At 46.2% G+C, this 25292-nt stretch overlaps 1 protein-coding gene across 1 annotated transcript; it reads right to left on the bottom strand.

Moving 5' to 3' along the window:
- Positions 1-2910: 2910 nt before the first annotated feature.
- Positions 2911-25076, bottom strand: LOC139385822 (ARF GTPase-activating protein GIT1-like). The gene is made up of 21 exons (XM_071131069.1): positions 24874-25076; positions 22102-22235; positions 21116-21228; positions 20532-20637; positions 20196-20282; positions 19180-19310; positions 18779-18873; positions 18324-18366; positions 17589-17615; positions 17188-17236; positions 16580-16652; positions 15692-15789; positions 14576-14687; positions 14128-14255; positions 12850-13002; positions 11634-11936; positions 6907-6987; positions 6522-6598; positions 6121-6297; positions 5867-5930; positions 2911-5623 (listed from the first exon to the last, which is right to left on the bottom strand). The coding sequence occupies exons 1-21, from the start codon at positions 24923-24925 to the stop codon at positions 5408-5410; spliced, it is 2319 nt and encodes a 772-aa protein (XP_070987170.1). The 5' UTR covers positions 24926-25076; the 3' UTR covers positions 2911-5407.
- Between the last annotated feature and the right edge of the window lie 216 nt (positions 25077-25292).

The following is a 25292-nucleotide window of genomic DNA, read 5'->3' as shown; positions in this document are numbered from 1 at the left end:
ACATGAATTAGGGATCATAGTTTTCACCTGGATTCACCTGGTCAGTCATGGAAAGAGCAGGTGTTCTTAATGTTTTGTACACTGTGTATCAATGATTGGCTGTCAACAGAAACTTTAGGGCTCCCTTGGGCCAAGGCTAAAAAGTAGTGCACTACGTATGGAATAGGGTGCCATTTGGAACGTAGATCCAGCGTTTCCAACATCATGTCCTCGAACCATTTGTGTGTTTGCGTACCAAGTAGTGGACTACTTTCTACTATGGCCCATATAATCTCTCGTGGAAAGATTCTGCGTGTTAACCGAGAGAATCTGTCGGGACTGAATGAGATGCGTAGGATAACGAGCAGCAGCAGTTCTGGTGTTTGGTTATTTGTACAAATCACGATTTCGCAGGTGTTAGCATTATTCATATTTTGGAATGAGAGGGGATGTTCGTAACATGCAAAGAGAGAGGGTTCCACTCCTCTTTCTAGCGTCTCTTCTCTTAATACGTATGGACCCAGAACATCAATTGAGCGTCTGACCAATGACGTGACACTTTAGTTCGGGGTTAACTGAGATTAAGTACTCAAAAGTGGTGCACTACAAAAGGTAATAGGGTGCCCTTTTGGACAGAGAGTATGCCATTACTATGTAATAAGCTGTGATTAAATGTTAAAGACATAAAGCTAACATCCTGTGAAATCATTCACACCAAGAGGACAGTTAAAATGTGGCTACATGAACCAGAGAGAGAAAGTGAGAGAGACTGTAGTTTGTACAGTGTACCCCGAGACGGTTGTATGATACGGCCTTTGGCTTATCTCCTTATGCACAGTAGCAAGTTTGGACACACCTACTCATTCAAGGGTTTTTCTTTATTTTTACTATTTTCTACATTGTAGAATAATAGTGAAGACAAACTATGGATTAACACACATGGAATCATGTTGTAACCAAAAAAAAGTTAATCAAAATATATTTTAGATTCTTCAAAGTAGCCAGCCTTTGCCTTTGACAGCTTTGCACACTCTTGGCATTCTCTCAACCAGCTTTACCTGGAATGCTTTCCCAACAGTCTTGGAGGAGTTTCCACATATGCCGAGCACTTGTTGGATGCTTTTCCTTCACTCTGCAGTCCAACTAATCCCAAATCTGAATTGGGTTGAGGTTGGGTGGTTGTGGAGGCCACCTGGCCACCTGGCATCTAATGCAGCATTCCATCACTCTCCTTGGTCAAATTGTCACACCTGCTCCCACTCCCCTCTCTGGCGCTCGAGGATGACAGGCGGCCGGCCCATCATTATGCACACCTGTCACCATCGTTACGCGCATTAGCACTTCATGGGACTCACCTGGACTCTAGTACCTTATTAATTGCCTCCCCGATATCTGTCACTTCCTCAGTTTCAACCCGGTGTCTGCATTGTCATTTTGTTCCCTTTGTCCAGAAGCTGTCCTTGTTTTGTTTCATGTCTATTATTTGTAAAATATTCACTCCCTGTACTTGCTTCTTGTCTCCTAGCCTCTGTTCTCACAGAATAGACACCAAATATTGGAAGCATCAGGGAGTGTTTTTTGTTTGGGTTGGTGACGTCGGGTCCGGGTGCCACTCCCCCTCAGCCGGCTCAATTACCTTATTGATTGCCTGCACTATGTTTCTTCCCCGTGTTTGCATTAATGTCATTTTGTTCCCCTTGTCCAGACGCTGTCCTTGTTTTGTCCGTTATTTATACAAATGTTCACTCCCTGTACTTGCCTCTCATCTCTCTTTCCTCACACAAATAGCACTTACACTTCCTAGAGGTGTGTTGGGTCTTTGTCCTGTTGAAAAACAGATGATAGTCCCACTAAGCGCAAACCAGATGGGATGGCGTATCACTGCAGAATGCTGTGGTAGCTATGCTGGGTAAATGTGCCTTGATTTCTAAATAAATCACAGACAGTGTCTCCAGCAAAGAACCTGCACACCATCACTCCTCCTCCTCCATACTGGGAACTACACGAGGAGATAATCTGTTCACCTACTCTGTGTCTCACAAAGACACAGCGGTTGGAACCAAAAATGTCAAATTTGGACCAAAGCACATATTTCCACCGATCTAACGGCCATTGCTCGTGTTTCTTGGCCTAAGCAAGTCTCTTCTTCTTATTGGTGTCCTTTAGTAGTGGTTTCTTTGCAGCAATTCAACCATGAAGGCCTGATTCACTCAGTCTCCTCTGAACAGTTGATGTTGAGATGTGTCTGTTACTTGAACTCTGTGAAGCATTTATTTGGGCTGCAATTTGTAACTCTAATGAACATATCTTCTGCAGCAGAGGTAATTCTGGGTCTTTCTTTCATGTGGCGGTCCTCATGAGAGCCAGTCTCATCATAGCGATTGATGGTTTTTGCGACTGCACTTGAAGGAACTTTTAAGTTCTTGAAAATGTTCTGTATTGACTGACGTTCATGTCTTAAAGTAATGATGGGCTGTTGTTTCTCTTTGTTTATTTGAGCTTTTTCTTGCCGTAATATGGACTTGGTCTTTTACCAAATAGGGCCATCTTATGTATACCACCCCTACCTTGTCACAACACAACTGTTTGACTTAAAAGCATTAAGGACAGAAATTCCACAAATAAGGCACTGTTAATTGAAATGTATTCCAGGTGACCACCTCATGAAGCGGATTAAGAATGCCAAGATTGTGCAAAGCTGTCAAGGCAAAGGGTGGCTACTTTGAAAAATCTAAAATATTTTGATTTGTTTAAGACTTTTTTTGGTTACTACATGATTCCATATGTATTATTTCATGGTTTATATCTTATTCTACAATGTAGAAAATAGTAAAAATAAAGAAAAACCCTTGAATGAGTAGGTGTGTCAACTTTTGATTGGTACTGTAGGTTTCAAGCATCTCGAACTAAACAAAAAACAGATACGTTGAGGACAATTCACTTGTTTTTTAGTTTATTAGAAATGTACAGATTATGAGATTTCATTACGATTGACCTTTTTTTATTTTAAATGTTCTACTCTTTACAGTTTTTGCCTGTGTTAAAAGATATTCTCCCATCACTGATCTCCCAGGTGAAGAGGTGTATGATACACAGAAAACAGTACGGGGCACAATGCCACTGTCCGAACAACATGAGTGTGTGTTCGCTGTGCATGGCATGCGGGATGCATGTGTGTGTCTAACATTCCCACTAAAAAGGGACACTATACTAAAGTGTCCATTAAGATGGGGGAAAGGCGTAGCATTGTGCAACAGCCCTTTCCCCTCAGACTTGAGATGAGTTTAGTTCTAACCAGTGGCAGACTTCAGACCCTATTCACGTACCCCTCAGACCTGGAACCCACCGTGGGTAAATAGCTCTGACCTCCCAAGCACAATATGAACATATAGCTTAAAAAAAATAGCATGAAAATATGTTTATATATAAGCCTCTATTCTATAAACAGGTTGACTGAGAGGTAAAAGGAGGTCATTGTAATGGGGAAGAAAGTATTTTATACTGGCCCAGTGTGTGTGTGTAAGAGCTGGCGATAAATAAATCAACGGAGGGAACCCAAACAGCTACAACATCACTACGTATTAAGCCAGTCTAGCAGGACATGTGCAAAGGCAATCATGATTGGAACGTTGCATATGACAATCTTTTGGACATGATTCGACTGGGAAAAGATCAAAGATCTCATCCCCTACAGGTTCATCAAATATCGATCACACAGTCAGGCGGATAGTGAAACGACGGGACCTTTTGGATAAGTGAACATGGAAGAGCTTCCTGGTGTCCAGGATCACACACATGGGTGGGTCCAAGTAGTCCCTCCCTGTTTCAGTTCATTTTCATCTGTTTAGTTCCTAATTAACATGACCCAGATCTGTCTGACAGACGATCACCGAAGGCCTTGAAGCTAAGAAATCAAACTAAATACGTGGAGTGCCATGGTCAGCCTGTGTCACTTAGCTAAGTGTGACCGTTACTTTGTTTAGCCCAGTATAAAAAAACAGGGAAACGTTCCCCAGTGCCCCCACAAACCTACAGCAAGTGCAGTTTGTCGTTTTCACAAAACATTTGTTCCCAATCTAGCTAGTCTGCTTCGAGTTGGCGTATGTTGAAGAGCGAACTTTGTATGGATCCCACTGTAGTGCCATTGAGATGAGCTTTGTCTAGCGACTGAAGTAGCCAATGGCTGCAATAATATATATCGTGCCACTTCCAAGGCTTTTTCCACTGATAGCAGATGATACACCTTCCCTACCCCTTTGGCATCTGTTCAACACCTTGGCTCCTGACATATTAGAACATGACAGGCAGAATAAATAAAATGACTGAAATGTCACCCGGGAGGAATTGGACTGCTCCAGGAGTGTTTGAGGACCATTTCACAAGTTAGTGTGTGTGTGTGTGTCCAGTCCCAGCCAGACAGAAGGCAAGTGAGTATTCTCACAGCTCTCCCTGGTCCTCTGAACAGGAACCATCATACATGAAACAACGTCAAAATAAGCAAACATACATGATCATGTAATTCATGACAATAATAATACAAAACAATGGGCATAATAATAATAATTATCACAATTATTCCAGTGTAAGTGTTTTTTTCTTAAGTCAGTAATCCTTGTCCCAAGAGGTACAGGCCAACGGATTGGCATAAAAAAAACTAAACAAAAAAAAATACATAAACAATAAAACATCGCCTAGTCGTTTGTCCACGATGCCAAGACATGCTGTAGTGTACCAGGGTGTCTGAGGGAGTAGCAAGGGCCCTCCTTAGCAGAGCCTGGGACTACAGAGGAGGCGGTGTCTGAGGGACCGAGGGGTAGAGCAGTGTGTGTCTCTCTTCCAAGGCCTGGCCCCCTTGTAGGCCACACTGACTGGCCCCAGCTCCGGGCCCAGCCTACCTCGGTCTCATGAGGGTTTGAGGCGCTGCACAGAGAGGGGTGTTCCCCCCAAAAGGAACAACGGAGTGATACCATAGTGAGATGATGAGAGCTGAGCCGCTGTTGTTCTGTGCCATGTCCATCCCCCACATGCGATTACTGTCTCAATGGTCCACACTCCTCGCAGAACTGCACTCTCTCAGTCCACTCAGGTATAGTAGCGAGAGCGGAGGCATTTCTCAGCTTCGTTCTGTTGTCATATAATATTACCACCTGGTCTTTCCACGCTCTTCATTCCCTACCTTCAATTCCTCTCATTTCATCATTATTCGTCCTCAGAGATCTTCTTTTCGGTCTGCAGCCAATATAGCTTCTCCCGTTGGCTGGTATTTTGCTCTCCCTTGTGATGCCAACCTTCCAAGTCACGTTCATCACTTGACTAGGAAGCTTGGAAATCGAGGCTACCTCCATCCCTCTCTTGCTCCCTCTCCCCTCCCTCTGTCAGTCTTGCAGCTCCCCTCGCCACTCCCCTGTCCGTCCCCTCTCTACCCCCGTCACTGTTTCTTCTCGCGGGTGGTGATGGTGACCAGCTGCTTGGCGGCCTTGGCGATGTCATAGGCGCACTGGATGACCTGCTGGGTGAGCAGCTGGTAGTCGACGGCGGGCGCTGAGGGGTCCGAGGGAGCCGCCTTGCGACACTCCACCTGGAGGCGGGAGGCGCTGGACGCCAGGAGGCGCAGGGAGCAGTGCACAGCGTCTAGGGCAGGCCGCTGAGACAGAGAGAGAGGGGTGGGGGCCACAGTCAGACACAGAGGCGACAACACTTACTGCTTAAAGCTAGAATCTGTATTTGGCCCCAAAGAATGTGCAGTATATATTCTGCTGTTCTATTTCGCATGCACCAACAATTTAAACAGTTTATTGTTTGAAGCAACTTCTATGTTGTTGCAATGATAACTGGCGGTGTCAGCGTCACACCATACAGAATCTAGAAAGAGAGAGCAAAACCTTACCTTGGGAAAGAGAGAGGCCATTTCAGTGACAGCAGAGTGGATCTTCTCAGAGCATGGGACAAAACTGGGGAAACACAAGACAACCTCTCGTTACCACCAGATACAACCTCTTGTTATCGCCACAGATACAACTAAAGCCACCCTCTTGTTATCACCACAGATACAACTAAAGCCAAACTATTGTTACCACCACAGATGCAACGTAAGCCTCCCCGGACTGTGTCATGGAGTGAGTCTTGTAGTCGGGGCCCTACCTGTCGTGTTTGAACTCTTGTGCGGCCCTCAGAAGCTCCTGGATGTTTTTGGTCACCTGCTCCGTCTTGAGGATGACGTCTTCGGTGCAGGGCAGGGTCGGGTCCGGCTCACCCCCTTCACCCCCACCCCACTCCTCCGAATCCCCCCGGCCCTCCTCTTCACTGCTGCGCCCCCTACTTTAGGAAACACACACAGTACAATCTCTACATTAGCCTGCATTTCACACATTGAGCAGAGGTAAGCCTCTCTGAAGTAATAACCACAGTAAATACGTCCTTGAGAATGTCTAGGTACACCCTAGAGCCCGGCCTGTCTGCCCCTCCTACATGTTGGGAGACTTCAGAATGACCCGGTCACTGGGCAGCAATCTGCTTCAGATATTTCCCTCCTCCCGCCTTACCTTAGCGACAGCTCATACATCTGAGTGTTGTCATAGTCACTATCAGTGCCACTGCCGTGCTTCTCTCCTTTAGGACCCTGTGCACAAACAGAACAACTTATCAGCGTCAAAAAGGTAGCAGTAGTGATTCTAACATCAGTGAGAGTATGGTAAGGCCTTTATTGACCAACCAAAAGCAAGCCATTCACACAAACATTTCCACTAAGCCACAATATACAACCCTCGGCAATGCATCAGCTCACATTGGTCTATAAAAACAGTGTCTGCCAGCATTCATATGACACCACTGATTGTTTCAGCTGGTCTGGGGTTGGTCGCGAAGTAGCCTGGAAGTCACAGATGAGCTGACCAACTGTAAAGGAGGGCGACAGTCAGCCAGTCTTACCATGTATCTCCCCATCTCCATGGAGCCAGAGAGGTGCGACCCTCCATAGGGTGTTGGACCGCCAGGACCCCCCTTCCTCACCTGGAGGTGGGACAGAACAGGAACTCAGAGGAGGATGAGAAGCAACAGAGGAACCGCAGAAGGAACACTGCCTGACAGAATGTTTTTTTTACATTTTTGTAGGAAGATTCCGAACAGACACTGGGATGCGATATATGTGCTTGAGCAGAGTCAGCTCAGCTTTGTGCGCGGAGAGATACTAGCCTATATGTCAAGGTCAAATTTGATTTTTTTTCTCAAATAACTTAAACTCAACAGCCAAACTGCAGAGTAACTTTCTCCAGGACAGGCTAATACTGAAAATGTAGTTAGTGATGGAGTACAGCCCCAAGTTCACTGGAATTCAAAGAAAATGTGTGTCTTGACCTAAGTCCTGCCAAGTAGTTAGTGAGCCACTATCCCAGACAAACTCACACACAGGAGTACATCATTAACATTACCAGACACACAAACATACGGTCAGACATACACAGAAGACGACAGAGGAGCCGGTTAACTTCCATTAGCTTGCCTCACATCACGTCTCCTCTCTAGCCACTTTCACAATAGATGACCTCCAGTAGCCGGGGCCCGTACTCATACAGCATCTCAGACTAGAAGTGCTGATCTAGGATCAGTTTAGGCTTTTAAAATTAGATCAGCACTCCTACTCAGACACTATGCAGGCCCATACGGTTATAGACACTTTTTAGATACAGGCTCACTGACATAACGGCCTATGCTGCGAGTTTTCCCAGACAGTATGGCCAGTAGGCCACTCTTGGACTCACTGTTCCCTAGTGGAGAGCTAACTAGATGAAGACTAAACATCTATGTGAATATTTGTATGCTGGCATATGCTGTATGATACACAAATCATGTCCATACAATGAAGTCATCGTCATCTGTGGTTTTCAACAGAGCACTGGGTTTTACCACTGTGTGGTCCAATATCTATGAAGGGATTCAAACTGTACAACTTAAAAGAAGGGGCAATCTGCAATTAGTACATCCATTTTTGAACTTTTAAATTAATGATATACAGTATCGCCATGTCATCTTAAAAAAGTACTTATAAATGTCTTATTAGCAACAAATGTGAGACATACACTACCGTTCAAAAGAAAAGCACATTTTTTGGTCCATTAAAATGACATCAAATTGATCAGAAATGTTGTAAATGATTATTGGAGCTGGAAACGGCTGATTTTTAACAGAATATCTACATGGCCAGAAACAAAATGGCCAGAAACAATTAACTTTTTTCTGAAACTCGTAAGTCTATTCTTGTTCTGAGAAATTAACTCTATTCCATGCGAGAAATTGCCAAGAAACTGAAGATCTCGTACAACGCTGTGTACTACTCCCTTCACAGAACAGCGCAAATTGGCCCTAACCAGAATAGAAAGAGTGGGAGGCCCCGGTGCACAACTGAGCAAGAGGACAAGTTCATTAGAGTGTCTAGTTTGAGAAACAGATGCCTCACAAGTCCTCAACTGGCAGCTTCATGAAATAGTACCCACAAAACACCAATCTCTAAGTCAACAGTGAAGAGGCGACTCCGGGATGCTGGCCTTCTAGGCAGAGTTGCAAAGAAAAAGCCACATCTCAGACTGGCCAATAAAAATAAAAGATTAAGATGGGCGAAAGAACACAGACACAGGAAGATTGTAAAAAAGTGTCATGGACAGACAAATCTAAGTTTGGAGATGTTTGGATCACAAAGAAGAACATTCGTGAGACAGAAAAAATGAAAAGATGCTGGAGGAGTGCTTGATGCTATCTGCCAAGCATGGTGGAGGCAATATGATAATCTGGGGGTGATTTGGCGGTGGTAAAGTGGGAGATTTGTACAGGGTAAAAGGGATCTTGAAGAATGAACTCCATCACTCCATTTTGCAAAGTACCCTGTGGACGGCACTTAATTGGAGCCAAATTCCTCCTACAACAGGGCAATGACCACAAGCACAGCTCCAATCTATGCAATAACTGTTTGGGGAAGAAGCAGTCCGCTGGTATTCTGTCTATAATGGAGTGGCCAGCACAGTCACCGGATCTCAACCCTATTGAGCTGTTGTGGGAGCAGCTTGACCGTATGGAACGTAAGAAGTGCCCATCAAGCCAATACAACTTGTGGGAGGTGCTTCAAGAAGCATAGGATGAAATCTCTTCAGATTACCTCACAAATTGACAACTAGAATGCCAAAGGTCTGCAAAGCTGTAATTGCTGCAAATGGAGGATTCTTTGAAGAAAGCAAAGTTTGAAGGACACAATTATTATTTAAATCAAAAATAATTTATAACCTTGTCAACATCTTGACTATATTTCCTATTCATTTTGCAACTCATTTCATGTATGTTTTCATCGAAAGAACATTTCTAAGTGACCCCAAAGTTTTGAATGGTAGTGTACACAGAAAAATAACATTGTAAACAACTTATCTAGATATATTCTAGCATATAGAACTCTAGGGTCTATTAAAAAAAAGCTTTACAAACTACACAATAAGAAATTGTGCATTTGCTAATGCCCTACAAAATACAAACTAAAGAGAGACATGGAAAAATGCACAGATAAACCAAACTGAAATACAATGCCTTTGGAAATGATTCAGAACCCTTGACTTTTTCCACATTGTTAGGTTACGTATTCTAAAATTGATTAAAAAAAATACATGAATGTTTGCCTCATATCATTTACTTAAGTATTCAGACCATGTACTCAGTACTTTGTTGAAGCACCGTTGGCAGCAATTACAGCCTCGAGTCTTCTTGGGCATGACGCTACAAAGTTGGCATGGGGAGCGTTGCTGCACAGCTATTTCCAGGTCTCTCCAGAAATGTTTCGATCGGGTTCAAGTCCGGGCTCTGGCTGGGCCACTCAAGGACATTCAGAGACTTGTCCCGAAGCCACTCCTGTGTTGTCTATGTGCTTAGGATTGTTGACAGGTTGGAAGGTGAACCTTTTACTGAGGAGTGGCTTCCGTCTGGCCACTATCATAAAGGCCTGATTGGTGGAGTGCTGCAGAGATGGTTGTCCTTCTGGAAGATTCTCCCATCTCCACAGAGGAACTCTAGAGCTATGTCCTAGTGAACATCGGGTTCTTGGTCACCTCCCTGACTAAAGCCATTCTCCCCCGATTGCTCAGTTTGGCCGGGCGGCCAGCTCTAGAAAGAGTCTTGGTGGTTCCAAACTTCTTAAATTTAAGAATGATGGAGGCCACTGTGTTCTTGGGGACCTTCAATGCTGCAGCAATTTTTTGGTACCCTTCCCCAGATCTGTGCCTCAACACAATCCTTTTGAGCTCTACGAACAATTCCTTCGACCTCATGGCTTGGTTTTTGCTCTGACATGCACTGTCAGCTGTGTGACCTTATATAGACAGGCGTGTGCATTTCCAAATCATGTCCAATCAATTGAATTTACCACAGGTGGACTCCAATCAAGTTGTAGAAACAGCTCAAGGATGATCAATGGAAACAAGATGCACCTGAGCTCAATTTCAAGTTTCATAGCAAAGGTCTGAATACTTAAGTAAATGTTATCAGTTTTTACATTTGAATAAATTTGCAAACATTTCTAAAAACCTGTTTTCATTTTGTCATTATGGTGTAGTGTGTGCAGATTGCTGAGGATTTTTTAAACATTTAATCCATTTTAGAATAAGGCTGTAATGTAACAAAATGTGGAAAAGGTCAAGGGGCCTGCATACTTTCCGAAGGCATTGTATGCATTGTGAATTTGCGTCACCCGCAGGGACAATGGAACGTAAAGGTTTGGATGCAACAATGAGCACAATAAAAGACAGACAGGACAGGTTGAGAGACAGACTGACTTTACCTCCTGGCTTCCTATGCACGTTCCATACCAGTCAGAGTGGCTGGAAGCAGGGCTGAGTGAGTGTGTGCGTAAGTAGTGCATTAGCTTAGAGCGCCGACAGACTAACAAGAACGGCGGCCGTGCGCAGCTGGTGGCCATCCTATCGTCTTTGACCACAGAAGATCGACCGCCATTTTCTGTTCATTTCCACTGTTTGTCAACACACCCAACAGGTGATCCAAGCACTGCTGACATTCGTATAGGTCTGCCTGCCCTCTTAGTTCCACTGTGACCGAGTGGGTTAGTGACTGACTGACACATTGCCTTGAAGGATCCATTGTGAAGTGCGTATGGCTAACAGGGCAGGTCAAACCACTAACACCTCGTGCTTGTGCTGCATACACTAGAGGTAGGGAATGGGAAAGCTATGATTGGGGAGTGTCTAAGGTCAGGACATCTTCACTCATCAATGGCGGGAAAGCTACCTGCCATCTTACCTTGACAACATGACCTTCTACACTCAAAGAAGCCTCAGAGAAACTCATGTGAAATGAATGGAGGCGAAGAGTGATTTGCTACAGTGCCGAAGGCTCAGTAGAGGGGCTAGGCAGTGTGTGTGTATGTATGCATGTATGTATTTTGGGCAGGTGCGTGCGTGCAGCATCTGGCCCAGAAAGCATAGTGCCAGCAGTAGAGGCTGGGGGTCAAAGGTTAGGGGTTAAAGTGGAAGAGTGCTCCACTGGTGAGCGGTGTATGCATGCCAGACAGCAGTAGAGGAGGAAGGCAGCAGTAGAGACAGAGACGGCAGGTGGTGTATATCACCATGACCACGGCCACCTGGGGGCCGTAGTGCGTTGCTCACACTTACACTGGGGTGCAGAGGCTGCAGGCGGCCCGTCAGGGAGTCCAGGCCTGGGGAGTGGGAGTGGGGTTTGGGGGTGGCGGCCCCCGGCTCGTACATAGAGAAAGCCTGTCTGTCCCTCCGGTGGGAAGGCACAGCTGAGGACACAGCTAGGCTGGAGTGGTCCCCTCCCCTACCTCCCCCGCCTCGCACCCCCCCTGGCCAATGTGCAGGGCTGCCTCCTCCCCCGCCTCCCAAACCGCCAGCTCCCCCTCCTCCTCCGACCTGGCCCCCCCGCAACGCACTGTTCTCCGTCTGCATCCGCGAGATCTACGGGGAGAGGTGGGGACGGGGGGAGGAAGGTCACCTGAATGTTTCAAAGGTCACACGGACACGCATCCACATACACAAATACTGTACAGGGAGCTTCATTTAGCTAACCACATACTAGACATGGATGGAGGTAAGACTAACAGTTTATAGGGGGTCTATACTGATGAGGGGGATATAAGGGCTTAATTAAACTGGCTTGCATGTCAATCTAGTGAGTATAACGACATGCTGGGTTCTCTTAACCAAATAAACATACATATTGGCAGTACGTATCTTGGAAAATAAGAGAACTACACATGCATTGTTTATTGAGGTGTACGACGGGGGCTGCTCTAGCCCACACCGTTTTACCTGTATGTACCTGTCAAACTATCAACACTGGAAGAGAACTGCTGTGCATTTTCCAAGTGTGTGTGCAGGGGCTGGTATTTCTCCTTGAGTTAGACATGAGTGATGACAGACATGGAACAATAGCTCAGGCATTCATGAGAACAGAATAACAGCACCATGGAGAGACGGAACGGAAACAAAGTGACTACATATGGCGTAACAGATGGGAGCGAAACCTGATATTTGACAGAGTGAAGAACAAACTGCAGTGCTTACACCAACAGATACTGTTCTGAGCTGCACAACTTGCTTACTACAGTATAAGGACAGCTCTGGGAACAGAGTAGACCAACACTGATAGTGACAACACACTAATATACTGAGGCAGAAGAGATACATCTTCCACAATAATTAGTAAAAGCACATCTTGGGAGCATAACAACACAAACTTTTAGACATATTAGACATGTATTCCTCCCGTCTTTCCATCATGCAGGCTTCCCTCCGTCACTCTATCCATACCTCCCTCCCTCCTTCCTCTCCCTGCCATCCTCCCTGCATTTTTATCTCGTCTCCCTACCTCTTTCTGCAGCCGGCGCAGCTCTTCACTCAGGTTGTTGTTGACCTTCATCAGCTGCTGGACTTTAGCCTCGGAGGAGGCCAGGGCCTTCTTAACCTCCAGGTACTCCTGCAGAGTGATGGGCCCGTCCGACAGGTCTGACGAGTCCATGCTCTGAGGGGACACACACAGAAATATAATTAAAACTATCTAAAAACACACACAAGTATTCGGGAGTCGTTTATGTGAGTTATTGTCTGTGCAAAAAGATGCACTAGATTTCATCATCCCTCTTAGCAGTAAATGGAGAAGTCTGAGCGCAGCTTAAAATAACTACCGTTTCACATTCAACACAAACCATTTTTGAGAAATATATTTTCAACTGGAAATGACTTTGAACAGCATCCGCGTCCATTCACAGCTCAGCCATATCTGAGAAGCACAGAGCTTCTGTCTGTATGAGACCAGAACAGAGCTTCGTCACAAAGTGGACCTTAAATTCTCATTTTCCAGCAGCTTTTCCACGTCCTGTGACTGTGGGTGCCTGCTTTAACAGGGTTTTCACCCCCCTCTCCTCTCGCTTGCCCTCTCCTCTCCCCTCCTCTTGCACTCCCTCTCCTCCCCTGCTCGTGGAACAATGCTCCTCTGATTGGAGACCCAGAATAGCTGTGATGTCACTGTGGAAGTATGTGGCAGCAGTAGCAGCACTGCCACTCCCGCAAGGCATGCTGGGACAGGCGGGGAGCAAGACGCTGCTGGGGATAATACTGCAATCACTAGAAGAAGCTAAGAAGAACATTGTTCTGATTTAGGATCAGTTTTGCCTTTTAGATCATGAATATGAATATGATTCCATGGACAGGGGGGGACCTGATCCTAGATCAGCACTTCTAATCTGAGATACTTGATATGTCTGAAGTGCCTCTAATAACTCCAAGCAGGGACCATAGCACCACTTCCTGGTCACTTAGCTCCATCCCTTCCCTCCTCCATGTCTCTCAGTACACATTTTATCCATCTATCTCTGGTACTCTAATGTTGGCCTGTAGAGAAAAACATAGCACAACGGTTTGCAATGGGAAAAAGAAAACAAGCACTTCTTATTAGGCCAGTTCCGAATAGTATCTCCCCCTTTCACTATGTTTCAGGCTGCTTGGTGCCTAGTGAACACAGCCCTGGGGGTGTATTCATTAGTGCAAACCGGTGCAAAACGTTTCCCATTTGACAAATTCAAGTAGATCCCCGTTTGATGCCTAATGAACACAACTCTGCCGTCCTTCTGTGCCCTTCTCTCCTCACCTTGGCCCGGTTGTTGCGCTGTGCGCTGTTGTTGTTCTGAGTGGTCAGCTCGCTGTCCGTGTCCTCGTCCGACGCTACGCTGTCGTAGTCATGCTGGTCGTCGTCGGCCCCCAGGTCCAGACTAGAGTCTACAGTGTTAGATCAGAGCAGAGCAACAACATAGGCCCTGGCTCAGGAGGAGATAAGATGTAAGGAATCGGAGAAAGACGCACTGAGATTGAGCCACAGACATATCTGGAAAACTACAGCTCAACTAGCGATGACAACCAGGCAACCCCGCCATTTAAAATACATCTCAGTAGCTTCTCCGTTTCACTCATACATCGCAATGGATGGATTGACTGAAGTGCGTGCTAAAACACATTCATATTTGAACTGGCTCAGTCCCTGCCCTCTCCTCTCCCCTCTGCTCCCCTTCCCTGTCCTCTCGTCCTCTCCCCTCTCTCACCAGTAGGGCTGCTCAGGCCTTTCCCTTGTTGTCTCCTCTTGGCGTCACTCAGGATGTCGATGATCAGCGTTGCGAACTCACGAGCGTTAAAACGGGCCAACTTCTGTCTACCCTGAAAAGACAAAGACAAGCAAGGGACACATTCAACAACCCACCGACACAGACCTATGTCTACAGGAGCAAAACGAGGTCAGACATTTTTGGTGTATTATTGAAGCAAACACCAAATTGGAGCCACAGTCTCTGGTATTGCAGTCCTGTGGTCACTGGTCATGTGGTGTGGAAAAGCACAGTCATAGGGGCTACAGTAGATCTTAGTAAGAGAGGCACACACTAAACATTGCACCTAGCAATTCGCATGCTTGTGTTTGCATAAAGGGACAAAAATGCAGCCTTTGTATCCACGTGGTTTCAATTCTAAACACGGTCCAACCGTGAGCACACCATCATCACAATCCATTCTCCTCAGCCTGTGTGTGTTTTCTCCCTCAGTCGCTATGGCATGAAACAAAACACACTACTACTGACCAGTCAGCTGGCTCCAACGCTATTCAATCCAATCCTAGCTGGGGATCTCACTGTGGTGAGGGTCCTGACGTGTTAAGGCCTATGTTTACACTAACAACTGAGGGAGGACACACAATCAAACACAACCCCTTTAATTTCCCCTCACCCTCCTCCACAGCTGGAAAATCTCTCTCGCTCTCGTCTCTACATCCCACTGGCCAGTGCAGAAGCTCAGACATCCCAGTGCAGCCACAAAACTATGAATAGAATTTCATTCCTCGCTCTCTCTCTCCATTTCAGCCCAGACGTTCTCTTTCTTCGCCTGCCCTTCTGTTCTCCCCTTTTGTTCCCCTTTTTAAATCTGTCGTACTCTACAAGGATTTCCCGATAGTCCCTTCTACTGCCTGCCTGTGTCACTGTGATTAACATTGCATTCAGCCTGCTGGTATCACTAAGCTTATACAGCAGTTGGAGAAGGAGAAATACACATAGGAACTAAGACAGTCAAGCATTTGCTGGCAGTCAAATTTGTATTCATTTGTTGTGAGTGAGTGAGTGAGTGAGTGAGTGAGTGAGTGAGTGAGTGAGAGAGATAGTAGTAGTGGTTACCTGGTTGCGTGTGGCTGAGTATTCGGGGTTGACAGGCAGGAAGGGCACCGCGCTGCGCTCCGTCACCAGAGTACTGTGGTTCTGAGTCGTCAGCCACACTGGGGAAACGGGGAGGAAGGAGAGAAAGAAAGAGATACATTATCCATCGATGAGTGAGAGAGAAACAAGGTCATTTCAGCTGGAAGTTGGAACACACACAGCAACACACCCTGCCTGCCTCCCACACATAAACACGGTGCACAGCTCCACTGGAACAGACCACAGAACGGTTACAGACTTACACATTCTCTCCTCCTAAAAATGTCCTGGTATACCTTGAGCTGTGTGTGTGTGTGCGCGCGCGCTTGTGTGTGTCCAACTCTCTGCCTCTACCCCATCCTGCTTACCTGCGGAGAGTATGTCAGACAACGCAGTCTGTGACTACTCCTCCTTCTGAGAGAGAGCGAAAGAGAGCGACTCCAGAATTCCTGAGGCACTTCTTCACCAACTCGCTCTCTCCTCTCTAAATTGCCTCTCTCTCTCCCTCCTTCTTTCCCACTCTGTCTCCCCCTCTAATTTTAGACCTCACCCAGTGCCCTTTAGCAGACTTTACTGATGCGTTTCCTTTCTAAACAGTGACTCCTTCTCCTGGGGAACAGCCTACACTAGGTCTACGTCCCACATGGAACCCTATTCCCTTTATAGGGCACTACTTTTTTTACCAGGGCTTGGTGAAATGTAGCACACTATATAGGGAATGGGACTTGGACCCAGAGTGGCCCAAACAAATTGCATGACTCAAAAAGGCAAAGACAGAAAGGGGCGCAGGATGGAGAGATCTAGAGGGAGATGGAGGAGAGGGAGAAGCAGGGGATGGGTTACACAGGAGAGGATGAGGGGGTGTCTCACCTGCATCGTTCTCCCTGCGGTCCACTTCGTCATACACATCCATGGCAAGCTCCTCAAACAATCGATTGTTCAGCTGTCACACACACACACAGACAGTGTACACAAGACCAAGACAAACATAAGCAATGCACACCAAAATAACAAATACCAGCGAGGGAAAAATATACACAACTCACACGCTTAGAATAATAGAACAAACTGCAGGACAATCATGAACAGCAATACTGTCAACACAAACAATAGCACTACACTAAAGAGCTCGGCCCTTTTGCTGCCTGGGCCAAAGGAGAATCGATTATACCATACACAGAAAATGGAGAAAGTCATACTCCTCTTGTCATAGACAATTAGAGTCACTGATACAGACATGGCCCACTGCTTCAGTTTTTTATCAGATTAGCTTGTGCTCTGGGTCATGTTCATTAGGCATCAAATGGAAGAAAACAGACTGAAAATGGGAGGGATACCTGGACTTGTTTTCCATTTCCAAACATTTCAAAATGTTTTCCCTTCTGTCCTAATGAACACAATCCAGGAAGTTTACCAGAAATATACAGCCTTAACACTAACCCATGACCCCAACCCTTTGACCACCCAGCACTACTCACCGCTTGCAGTTTCTTCTTAGCTGCCTTGGCCAGTTCTGAGAGGTCCAGGCTACGCAGGGACACAAACAGACACAATGAAACAACAACAGACACGAACAGAGGGGTGAGGAGAGAAAGGTGAGGTGGAAAAGATGGAACCGGGGGGGGTTCAGGGCGGTGGGAGAGGTGAGACAGCAGGGGTGTCAGGTCATGAAGCAAAGGCCATGGCAGATAATCAGGTGAAATATATAGGTAACTGACAAAATAATGAAAACACTTGAGTAAATGCTTCCATACAGGTGTGGTTCCTGAGTTAATTAACCAATTAACATCCCATCATGCTTAGGGTCAGGTATGAAAATGCTGGGCAGGCCATTATTTTGAGGGGGGGAGTGAGGGAGAAAGAGAGAAGCGAAAGATACCTCTGTGTCGGACACTTAGGGCGAGCTCTGCCTCCACAAGCGCAGCACAGACGGAGAGAACAGAAAACGAGTGAGCGAGACAAGAAAGAGACGGGCAGAAAGCAAAAGAGAGGGCCCATATTCACAAAGCGCCTCAGAGTAGGAGTGTTGATCTAGGCTCAGGTCCCCCTCGGTCTATATAATCATATGAATTATTATCTACGGTAATACTGATCCTAGATCAGCTACTCAGACACTTTGTGAATACCGCCCACTAGTTCTCCACTGCTCACAAGGGTAAACTCCAAGAGTACAGTATAGTACAGAGTATAGTACAGTAAGAACAGTGTTGTAGAAGTCTTGTAGCTCAGCAGACAGACATGCAGTCAGTTTCATTAGTGTAACAGGGGCCTTCCTCTCCTATCTAGCAGTACAGACTGACTGACGGCAGGGCACAACCTACTGGTCAAAACACTGCAATACATCTAGCCACTTCACTTGTGCCAGCATATTACAAGGTATTCCTAACATTTCCAGAAAATCAAAAGGCATTGCCAGAATATCATGTCACGTCAAAGACAATAATGCCCCGTAGAGCATCTCATTTGAAAACACTTTTTAGTCCAGGATTAGCCTTAAATCTGTGTCTGAAAAACCACCCCCATGTATGATAAATATCAACCACCTTGCAGATTTCTAAATATACTCCTCCCACCCACCCTGTTGACCCTGAACACATGACCCTTTGACACTTACCTGTCAGCCATCTGAGGAATGATATAATGCCCATTCTTGTGATCTACAGGATAGAGTACAATAGAGTGAAACAATTATATTGTGTATAACAGTCATTGGGTGAAAGATGCCTTACTAGTTAGGCCTAACAGTGGGTCCATACTTGGAGCGATAATCAGCGACCACCAACCAGGCATGTTCAATGCAAGGAGGAGACACAAAGAGACACACAGGGACCTAGCGGTCGGCGACGAGAGAGCTAGTGACCATAAGTGAAAAATGGCCCAATGTTATTCAAATGTAGGGAGGGCAGCTCTTGTTAGCAAGCTTTGACATTGGCTAACAACAAAACTGCAGTCATACTAACTGCTTGAAGGATACAAACACCCAGCGAGATCTCAACGACCTGATTGCTGATTATCGCTTCAACTCTGAGCCCTCTGTAAGATCCTTGGCAGGGGTAAAAGGTCACCTACCAGGGCGTCGGCCACACAGGTAGAAGGCCAGCCTGTCTGTGAGCTCGTACTGACACTCAACCAGCCGCTCTGCCAGCTCCACCTGGCCCGCTTGCCTGCCACACACACACACACAGTACAACAATCAGATCCTATAACTGTACATATGAAAAAAGCTTACTGAAAATGCAGCAGCAACAAAAAAAACAGACTACCTTGATAGAGTCACACACAAAACTGTGTGTGTGTGTGTGTGTGTTCAAAAAGAGTGAGCCAGGGGTGTATTCACAAGTAACAAAAGCAAACATGGCCAAAACGGAAAGGGACTACCTGAACTTGTCCAATGAGAAACCCTTGTTTTCCGTTGCAAAACGTTTTTTGCTACAGTGTACACTAATGAATAGACCCCTGGTGTAGCCTACCTGGCGTAGTCCATGGGTGTGCGTCCATTGATGTCCAGAGCTCCGGGGTCGGCTCCGTACACGACCAGCAGCTCTGCCTGCAGAACCTGGCCTGCCTTGGCTGCCACGTGGAGTGGAGTGGTGCCCTTCTCCTGAGAGGACAACCGCACACACACACAGACACACCTCATTACTTCAAATAGGGATTTAAGGGAGCATGGACACAGCATAGACCGATTGGACCGATACTCTACAGGTGGGGTTGTGAGTGGTGAGAAAGTAGGTAATTTGTAGTAACAGGTGGGAGGGTGAGTGGGGAGAAAGTGGGTAATTTGTAGTAACAGGGGTTGTGAGTGGTGATAAAGTGGGTAATTTGTAGTAACACGGGGTGGGAGGGTGAGTGGTGAGAAAGTGGGTAATTTGTCATAACAGGGTGGGAGGGTGAGTGGTGAGAAAGTGGGTAATTTGTAGTAACAGGTGGGAGGGTGAGTGGTGAGAAAGTGGGTAATTTGTAGTAGCAGGTGGGAGGGTGAGTGGTGAGAAAGTGGGTAATTTGTAGTAACAGGGGGTGGGAGGGTGAGTGGTGAGAAAGTGGGTAATTTGTAGTAACAGGTGGGAGGGTGAGTAGTGAGAAAGTGGGTAATTTGTAGTAACAGGGGGTGGGAGGGTGAGTGGTGAGAAAGTGGGTAATTTGTAGTAACAGGTGGGAGGGTGAGTAGTGAGAAAGTGGGTAATTTGTAGTAACAGGTGGGAGGGTGAGTGGTGAGAAAGTGGGTAATTTGTAGTAACACAGGTGGGAGGGTGAGTGGTGAGAAAGTGGGTAATATGTAGTAACACAGGTGGGATTGTGAGTGGTGAGAAAGTGGGTAATTTGTAGTAACAGGTGGGAGGGTGAGTGGTGAGAAAGTGGGTAATTTGTAGTAACAGGTGGGAGGGTGAGTGGTGAGAAAGTGGGTAATTTGTAGGATCACGGGGTGGGAGGGTGAGTGGTGAGAAAGTGGGTCATTTGCAGTAAAAGGAGGTGGTATGGGTCTCACCGGGTGGAAGAAGTTGGCCTGTGCTCCCAGAGACAGCAGCCGTAGACATGTCTCCAGACTCCCCGTCCTCACACTGGAGTGCAGTTGCTGAGACAGAAAGAGAGAGAGACCCTGTGAATCCCCTCATTAGTGGTGTTTAATAGGTCCACACAGAAGCATCCAATAGTTATTCCTGTGGTGTCATTAAGGTGCTTCCTTCCTGCCTACAGGGGAGAGAAGAAGAAAGGCAGGCTCTGTGTGTAGAGCCTCAGTGGAGGTAGCCCGGCCCACCAGGCATTGCCCAGCCTGTGAAGGACGTCACCCTCTGACCCCTGACCTGAGGGGGCGGGGCCTCACCTTACTGAGGTCCTTGGTGGTAACACCGTCGTCATCGCGGCACGGCAGCTTGTGGACGAAGGATAGCATCTGGTACTTGGCGCGGATGAACTCGGACTTGGTGGGGCTGTTCGCACACACGTGCGCGCGAGCGGAGACACACACACACACACACACACACACACACACACACACACACACACACACACACACACACACACACACACACACACACACACACACACACACACACACACACACACACACAGATAGATAGATAGAGAGTAGGGACAAACTGGGTAAGATATCAGCTCTATGTATAAATCATTGCAGCAGGAGACACCGAGGGCCAAATCCTCTCTGATCCCATAACAGTCTGATACTAGCTAATGACCCAAGGCTGAGCTGCATCTAACACATAAGCTTATTAGCCTGATCAGACTATAACAATTGACCAAGTGAAAGTAAATCTCTTGGTGGGGGAGAGTTCCACAAACAGAGACTATAGGTAAGCGGGAATGTTCCCACCCAGGTCATCATTGTAAATGAGAATTGGTTCTCATCTGATGTTTTGTGAAATATGTTGTGAAACAAAATAAACTTACTGGACTTTGTCCTGTGGGTTGGGTTTCCTGCGGCCGCTCTGCACCTGCGCTGGGTCAAGCAGGGAGTGCTCCCAAATCGAGTTAGCCCCATTACTGGCCAGTGTCTGCACCATCTAAAACACACACACTGGTGAGACACACGACAACACAGCCCTAACATGAAAGGATCTAATGTTTGCTTGGAACGTCCTCTTAGAGCTAATCAAAGCCTCTTCCTGTGCCTGAGGCTGGTCTAGTGGGTAACGCCACCGCCAGCAGCAACTATACACCACCAAGCGTGGGTGCGAATACCAACCCCTGCGCCACTCTCTGCATCTACCTCCCCACCCATTTCCATCCTGTCCAAATAATGTGAAAACACAATTTTAAAAAAAGCCAGTTCCTAACAAAAGTATTCTCAAATCTTATCTGTCCAGCTGCCAGGTAACACTCTTACTTTATATTAGTGATGGGGGAGAAAAAAAGGGTGAAAAAAATTAAATAAAAATCGATAGTTACATATCGCAATATTATTTTGGACAATAAATGTATTTAATTGTATTTCTAGGTAGCTTTCGTTGGCTGTGCCTGCGCCAAAACGCCAGTATTTTTCATCCTATAGCTTGACCGCCATCTTTTTAAATAATGGGCCAACATGTTTTCAGCGCTTTTATTTCCATGCTTGCTCGTCTCTCTGCAGCAGACATATAGTGAGCAATATGTTTGGAACATCAATTCTCAATAAAATCACAATATATATAGAATCTAAATATCGTAATATCGTGAGGTCCCTGGCAATTCCCATGTAGTTTATTAAGTGTTCATTTTTAGTTTATGGATATACATGTTATAAATCCGTAATAAACAGGTTGGTTGAATTGGTTTACTTGTCATTTAGCCACTTGCCAAATACTGAGTTGCTAGGCTACGTGTACACCCATCGGTAATGATCCCCAGTGCCCAGTACCCCTCCAGCCCAGACCCCTATCTTGTCCCTTCCCAGGTACCTGCAGCAGTGCAGGGGGCCAGCCGCTGTGCCGCAGGTGCTTGACGATGGAGATGTGGCGTCCCAGGCTGCGGTGCACAGAGCAGCACTCGTCACAGATCAGAACGCCCCTGTTGATGCTGGTCCAGCCCGGATCTGAAAACACAGAGAAAGAGATAACGTGAGAGAGAGGACGGAGAGGGGTGGGGTGTGTACAACTTAGGCTATTTAGCAAAGACCCACCTCTGACTGGCTACTCGGCCATCATTAGGCCTATAGCTTTGTTTTACTGGTAATAAAGTTAGGCCTAATATATGACATTATTGTTTACTGCATACATTTGAAAATAATCAAAAAGCCTACTGTGAGAGTGACAAATAGGCTGACAGTTGGCCTGACATGTGGAGTTTACAATGACACTTAAAAAGGAGTTCTCGGGACCATAAAGATCAACAAAACGCCATTATTATTAGCATCATACTGTATAGCCTAAATTACAAGTCTGACCTTTAAAAATCCATTACCACCCAATTGTGCCTTTAGGTGGTAATGAGATCATCATACTAGACAAGTCCAGAGTTCAATGGGCACAGAGAGAACCATGGGCCACAAAGTCTAGTCAATAAGTCTGGCTGGGGCAAGGTTAGCCTACACCCTCAGGATCCTGCTACAATTAAGCTAAGCTAACTGTGTAAGAGGTTCAAACAACACATTCTGTCCGAGGAACTAGATGGCACATTATTGTTTTCTCTCAATTGGTTGGCCTAAGAGCCAAGCCTAAGAGACTGGGCTGGGGCGGAGCAAATGCATGCAGAGAGAGATCTGTTCTTGAGGGACAATTTTGAAACAAATAGCTATTGGCAATACTCAACAAAGCATGCCTACTGTTTTCAAATATTGTAATCTATGAAAAGCAGCAATTCATTGTTGGGTTTGTACCCATGGCAGAGCAAAGACAAAGCAGAGCGCTAACCAAATGTGAAGAGACACAGGGCTCTTCATCGGTATAGATTCCATTCATTGACACTAAAAGTTCGATCTTGTCATAATCCAAGCTTCACAGAACAGCTCCATTGCTCATCTTCTCCATTTTCACTTAGTGTGTGCAGCGCCTAATGTGATTTCATACGCATGCACTCACACAGACACTGACCTAGGCTACACACACAGTGCATATGGGGCCACTCTAGTCTCTTTTACCACTATATCTACAGTCAACATTACTGAAGGATGTAGCCCCCTCCTCAGTCTAGCATTCTACCACATGCTGTGGTGCCCATCACAATCCATAAAACTCTGATCATATGACAGAAAAACAAAAAGGCCTTATGAGCATACTGGCAGTAACAAATAGCCTATAGTGGCTATATGACTTCTTCCACAATATAGAGGTTGTTTAGGTGTTTCCGTAGCTATTCCAGTGTGGAGTCACACACTAGTGGCGTGGTCAGCAGCTCGCTGGGGCCGCAGGAAGCTGACGGTAGACTGCAAGTAAGAAACTGCACAGTGCACACACAGTAGGTATACAGGCAGGCCAGGCTGCAGGTAACTGCAGAGGAGTGATGGTCAGGAGTGTCATAAATTAGCTGGGATGGTGCAGAAGAGGCTCACAGAGCAGAATCACATTCATGAAAGGAGAGCAGCTGTGAGGGAGAGAGCAGCTGCCATGCAACCCACCACAACCAACCCCCATCCCAAACTCTCCTCTCCAAAACATTGAGGCAGGTGGGGCTAAATGTGCAAGGCCAAGGCTATGCCGGCCAGGATGCCATCACATCAGAGTTATGGGGGCACAATAATGTTGCAGAAAAACAGAGTTGGAGAATGTAGCCTTCATTATTTGCAAGACCATTTAGAATTTTATGAGCAGGAGAATTAAGCTAAAAGTGTTTGTCTTTTTGCCTACAGATGGAGCCGTCTAAACAGGGCAGGGGTCCAGAATACAGGCACTATTCACATCCTCTACTAGTGCTACTATCAACGCCGCACTGTTTGCTAACCCATTGGCATTGGTTAGTTGCAGGCAACTAGCTAGCCAACTAGCTTAAACTACTATTTGTATTATAATTTAACTAGCTATCTATCTCAGTAACAACGTTCAGATAATATTCTCGACTCTTAACGTTAGCATACTAGCTAACTATCTACACGCTACAACTTGGAATTGATCACATTTATAAAAACATTTTTAAAAATAAAGTATTATAGAGGAAGACAAGCCAAACTAGCTAGCTAATTAGCCTGGCGTCTTCAAAATGAACTAGCTACCTAGCCAGTTAGCCCGTGTGGCCAGCTCAGTTCTAGCTGCAGAGACAACTTCACTGACAGAAAGCTGTGATAGCAAGCTATTCAAGTTAGACAAGACAGACGCCCTCTTTCATGTGTTAGCAAGCTAGGTAAGTAGTTAACCGCCACGTCCAGCTGGTATCTAACACACCTAACGTTCGCTAGCTACCAAGAGAAACGCAAACAAACGTCTGACGTTGGCTAACGTTAGTTGCGCTGGGCAGCGAGCTAGTCAAAGCAGGCGAAACAAATATGCCACACTACAATTCATCCAATAAACCAAAGCAACTAGACCAAAGTAACCTTCTAGTCACTTAATTTATCGACACGTACTGAAAATGCAAATGTAACTCCGTTTAAAGGCCTGACTGACTAACTGCCTGGGAACCTGCGCCGTTTTCTTGTACTACTGACAGCGGGCACACAGGCCTCCGCCGTCCCACCTAAATGTCGCCAGCTAGTCCATCTCAAAGACTAAAACAACACATTGTTTCCGTTAGCATTGTACCTGGTGCACTGCAGTCGGCACATACTTCGGTTCTGTGGACCTTTCTTGACATCTTTAGGGTTCCACTGCAGTAGTGGTTATTTATCCAAATTATATATTGATGCTCGCCCTTCCGAAGACCGCCGTCTGCCGTTTCTCGATGCTGCCCTGAATCCCCGGAAGCCGGCGATGTGGTCGTCGGCTCTCCCGGCCCGAAGCTACCTCTTTTCCTTTTCTTCCTACGCGGTTTCAGTCCTAAACGTCTGCTGTAGTGAGTCGCAGGCCTCGTCAGTGGAATTATTATTACTGGCTAGCTCATATCTAGAGGGGTGTAAAAACAATAGCTCACACAGCATGGCAAATATCGAGACCTAACTAGGCTAACTGGGATCCTTCCTGCCTGTCACTCGACTCGCTATCCCCCCCTTGCTCTGATCGCC

Source organism: Oncorhynchus clarkii, chromosome 27 (assembly GCF_045791955.1).
Source record: "Oncorhynchus clarkii lewisi isolate Uvic-CL-2024 chromosome 27, UVic_Ocla_1.0, whole genome shotgun sequence".
In the NCBI taxonomy this organism is placed as follows: domain Eukaryota; kingdom Metazoa; phylum Chordata; class Actinopteri; order Salmoniformes; family Salmonidae; genus Oncorhynchus; species Oncorhynchus clarkii.
The sequence above is the reverse complement of the archived record's forward strand: the minus strand, read 5'-3'. Positions and strand labels throughout refer to the sequence as shown.

Excerpts from the sequence above, each read along its gene's own strand:
- LOC139385822 (XM_071131069.1), bottom strand. The coding sequence starts at position 24,925 with ATGTCAAGAAAGGTCCACAGAACCGAAGTATGTGCCGACTGCAGTGCA. Across the intron at positions 22,236-24,873 it reads TGCCGACTGCAGTGCACCAG|ATCCGGGCTGGACCAGCATC; the intron begins GTACAATGCTAA and ends CTGTGTTTTCAG. Across the intron at positions 21,229-22,101 it reads GGCCCCCTGCACTGCTGCAG|ATGGTGCAGACACTGGCCAG; the intron begins GTACCTGGGAAG and ends TGTGTGTTTTAG.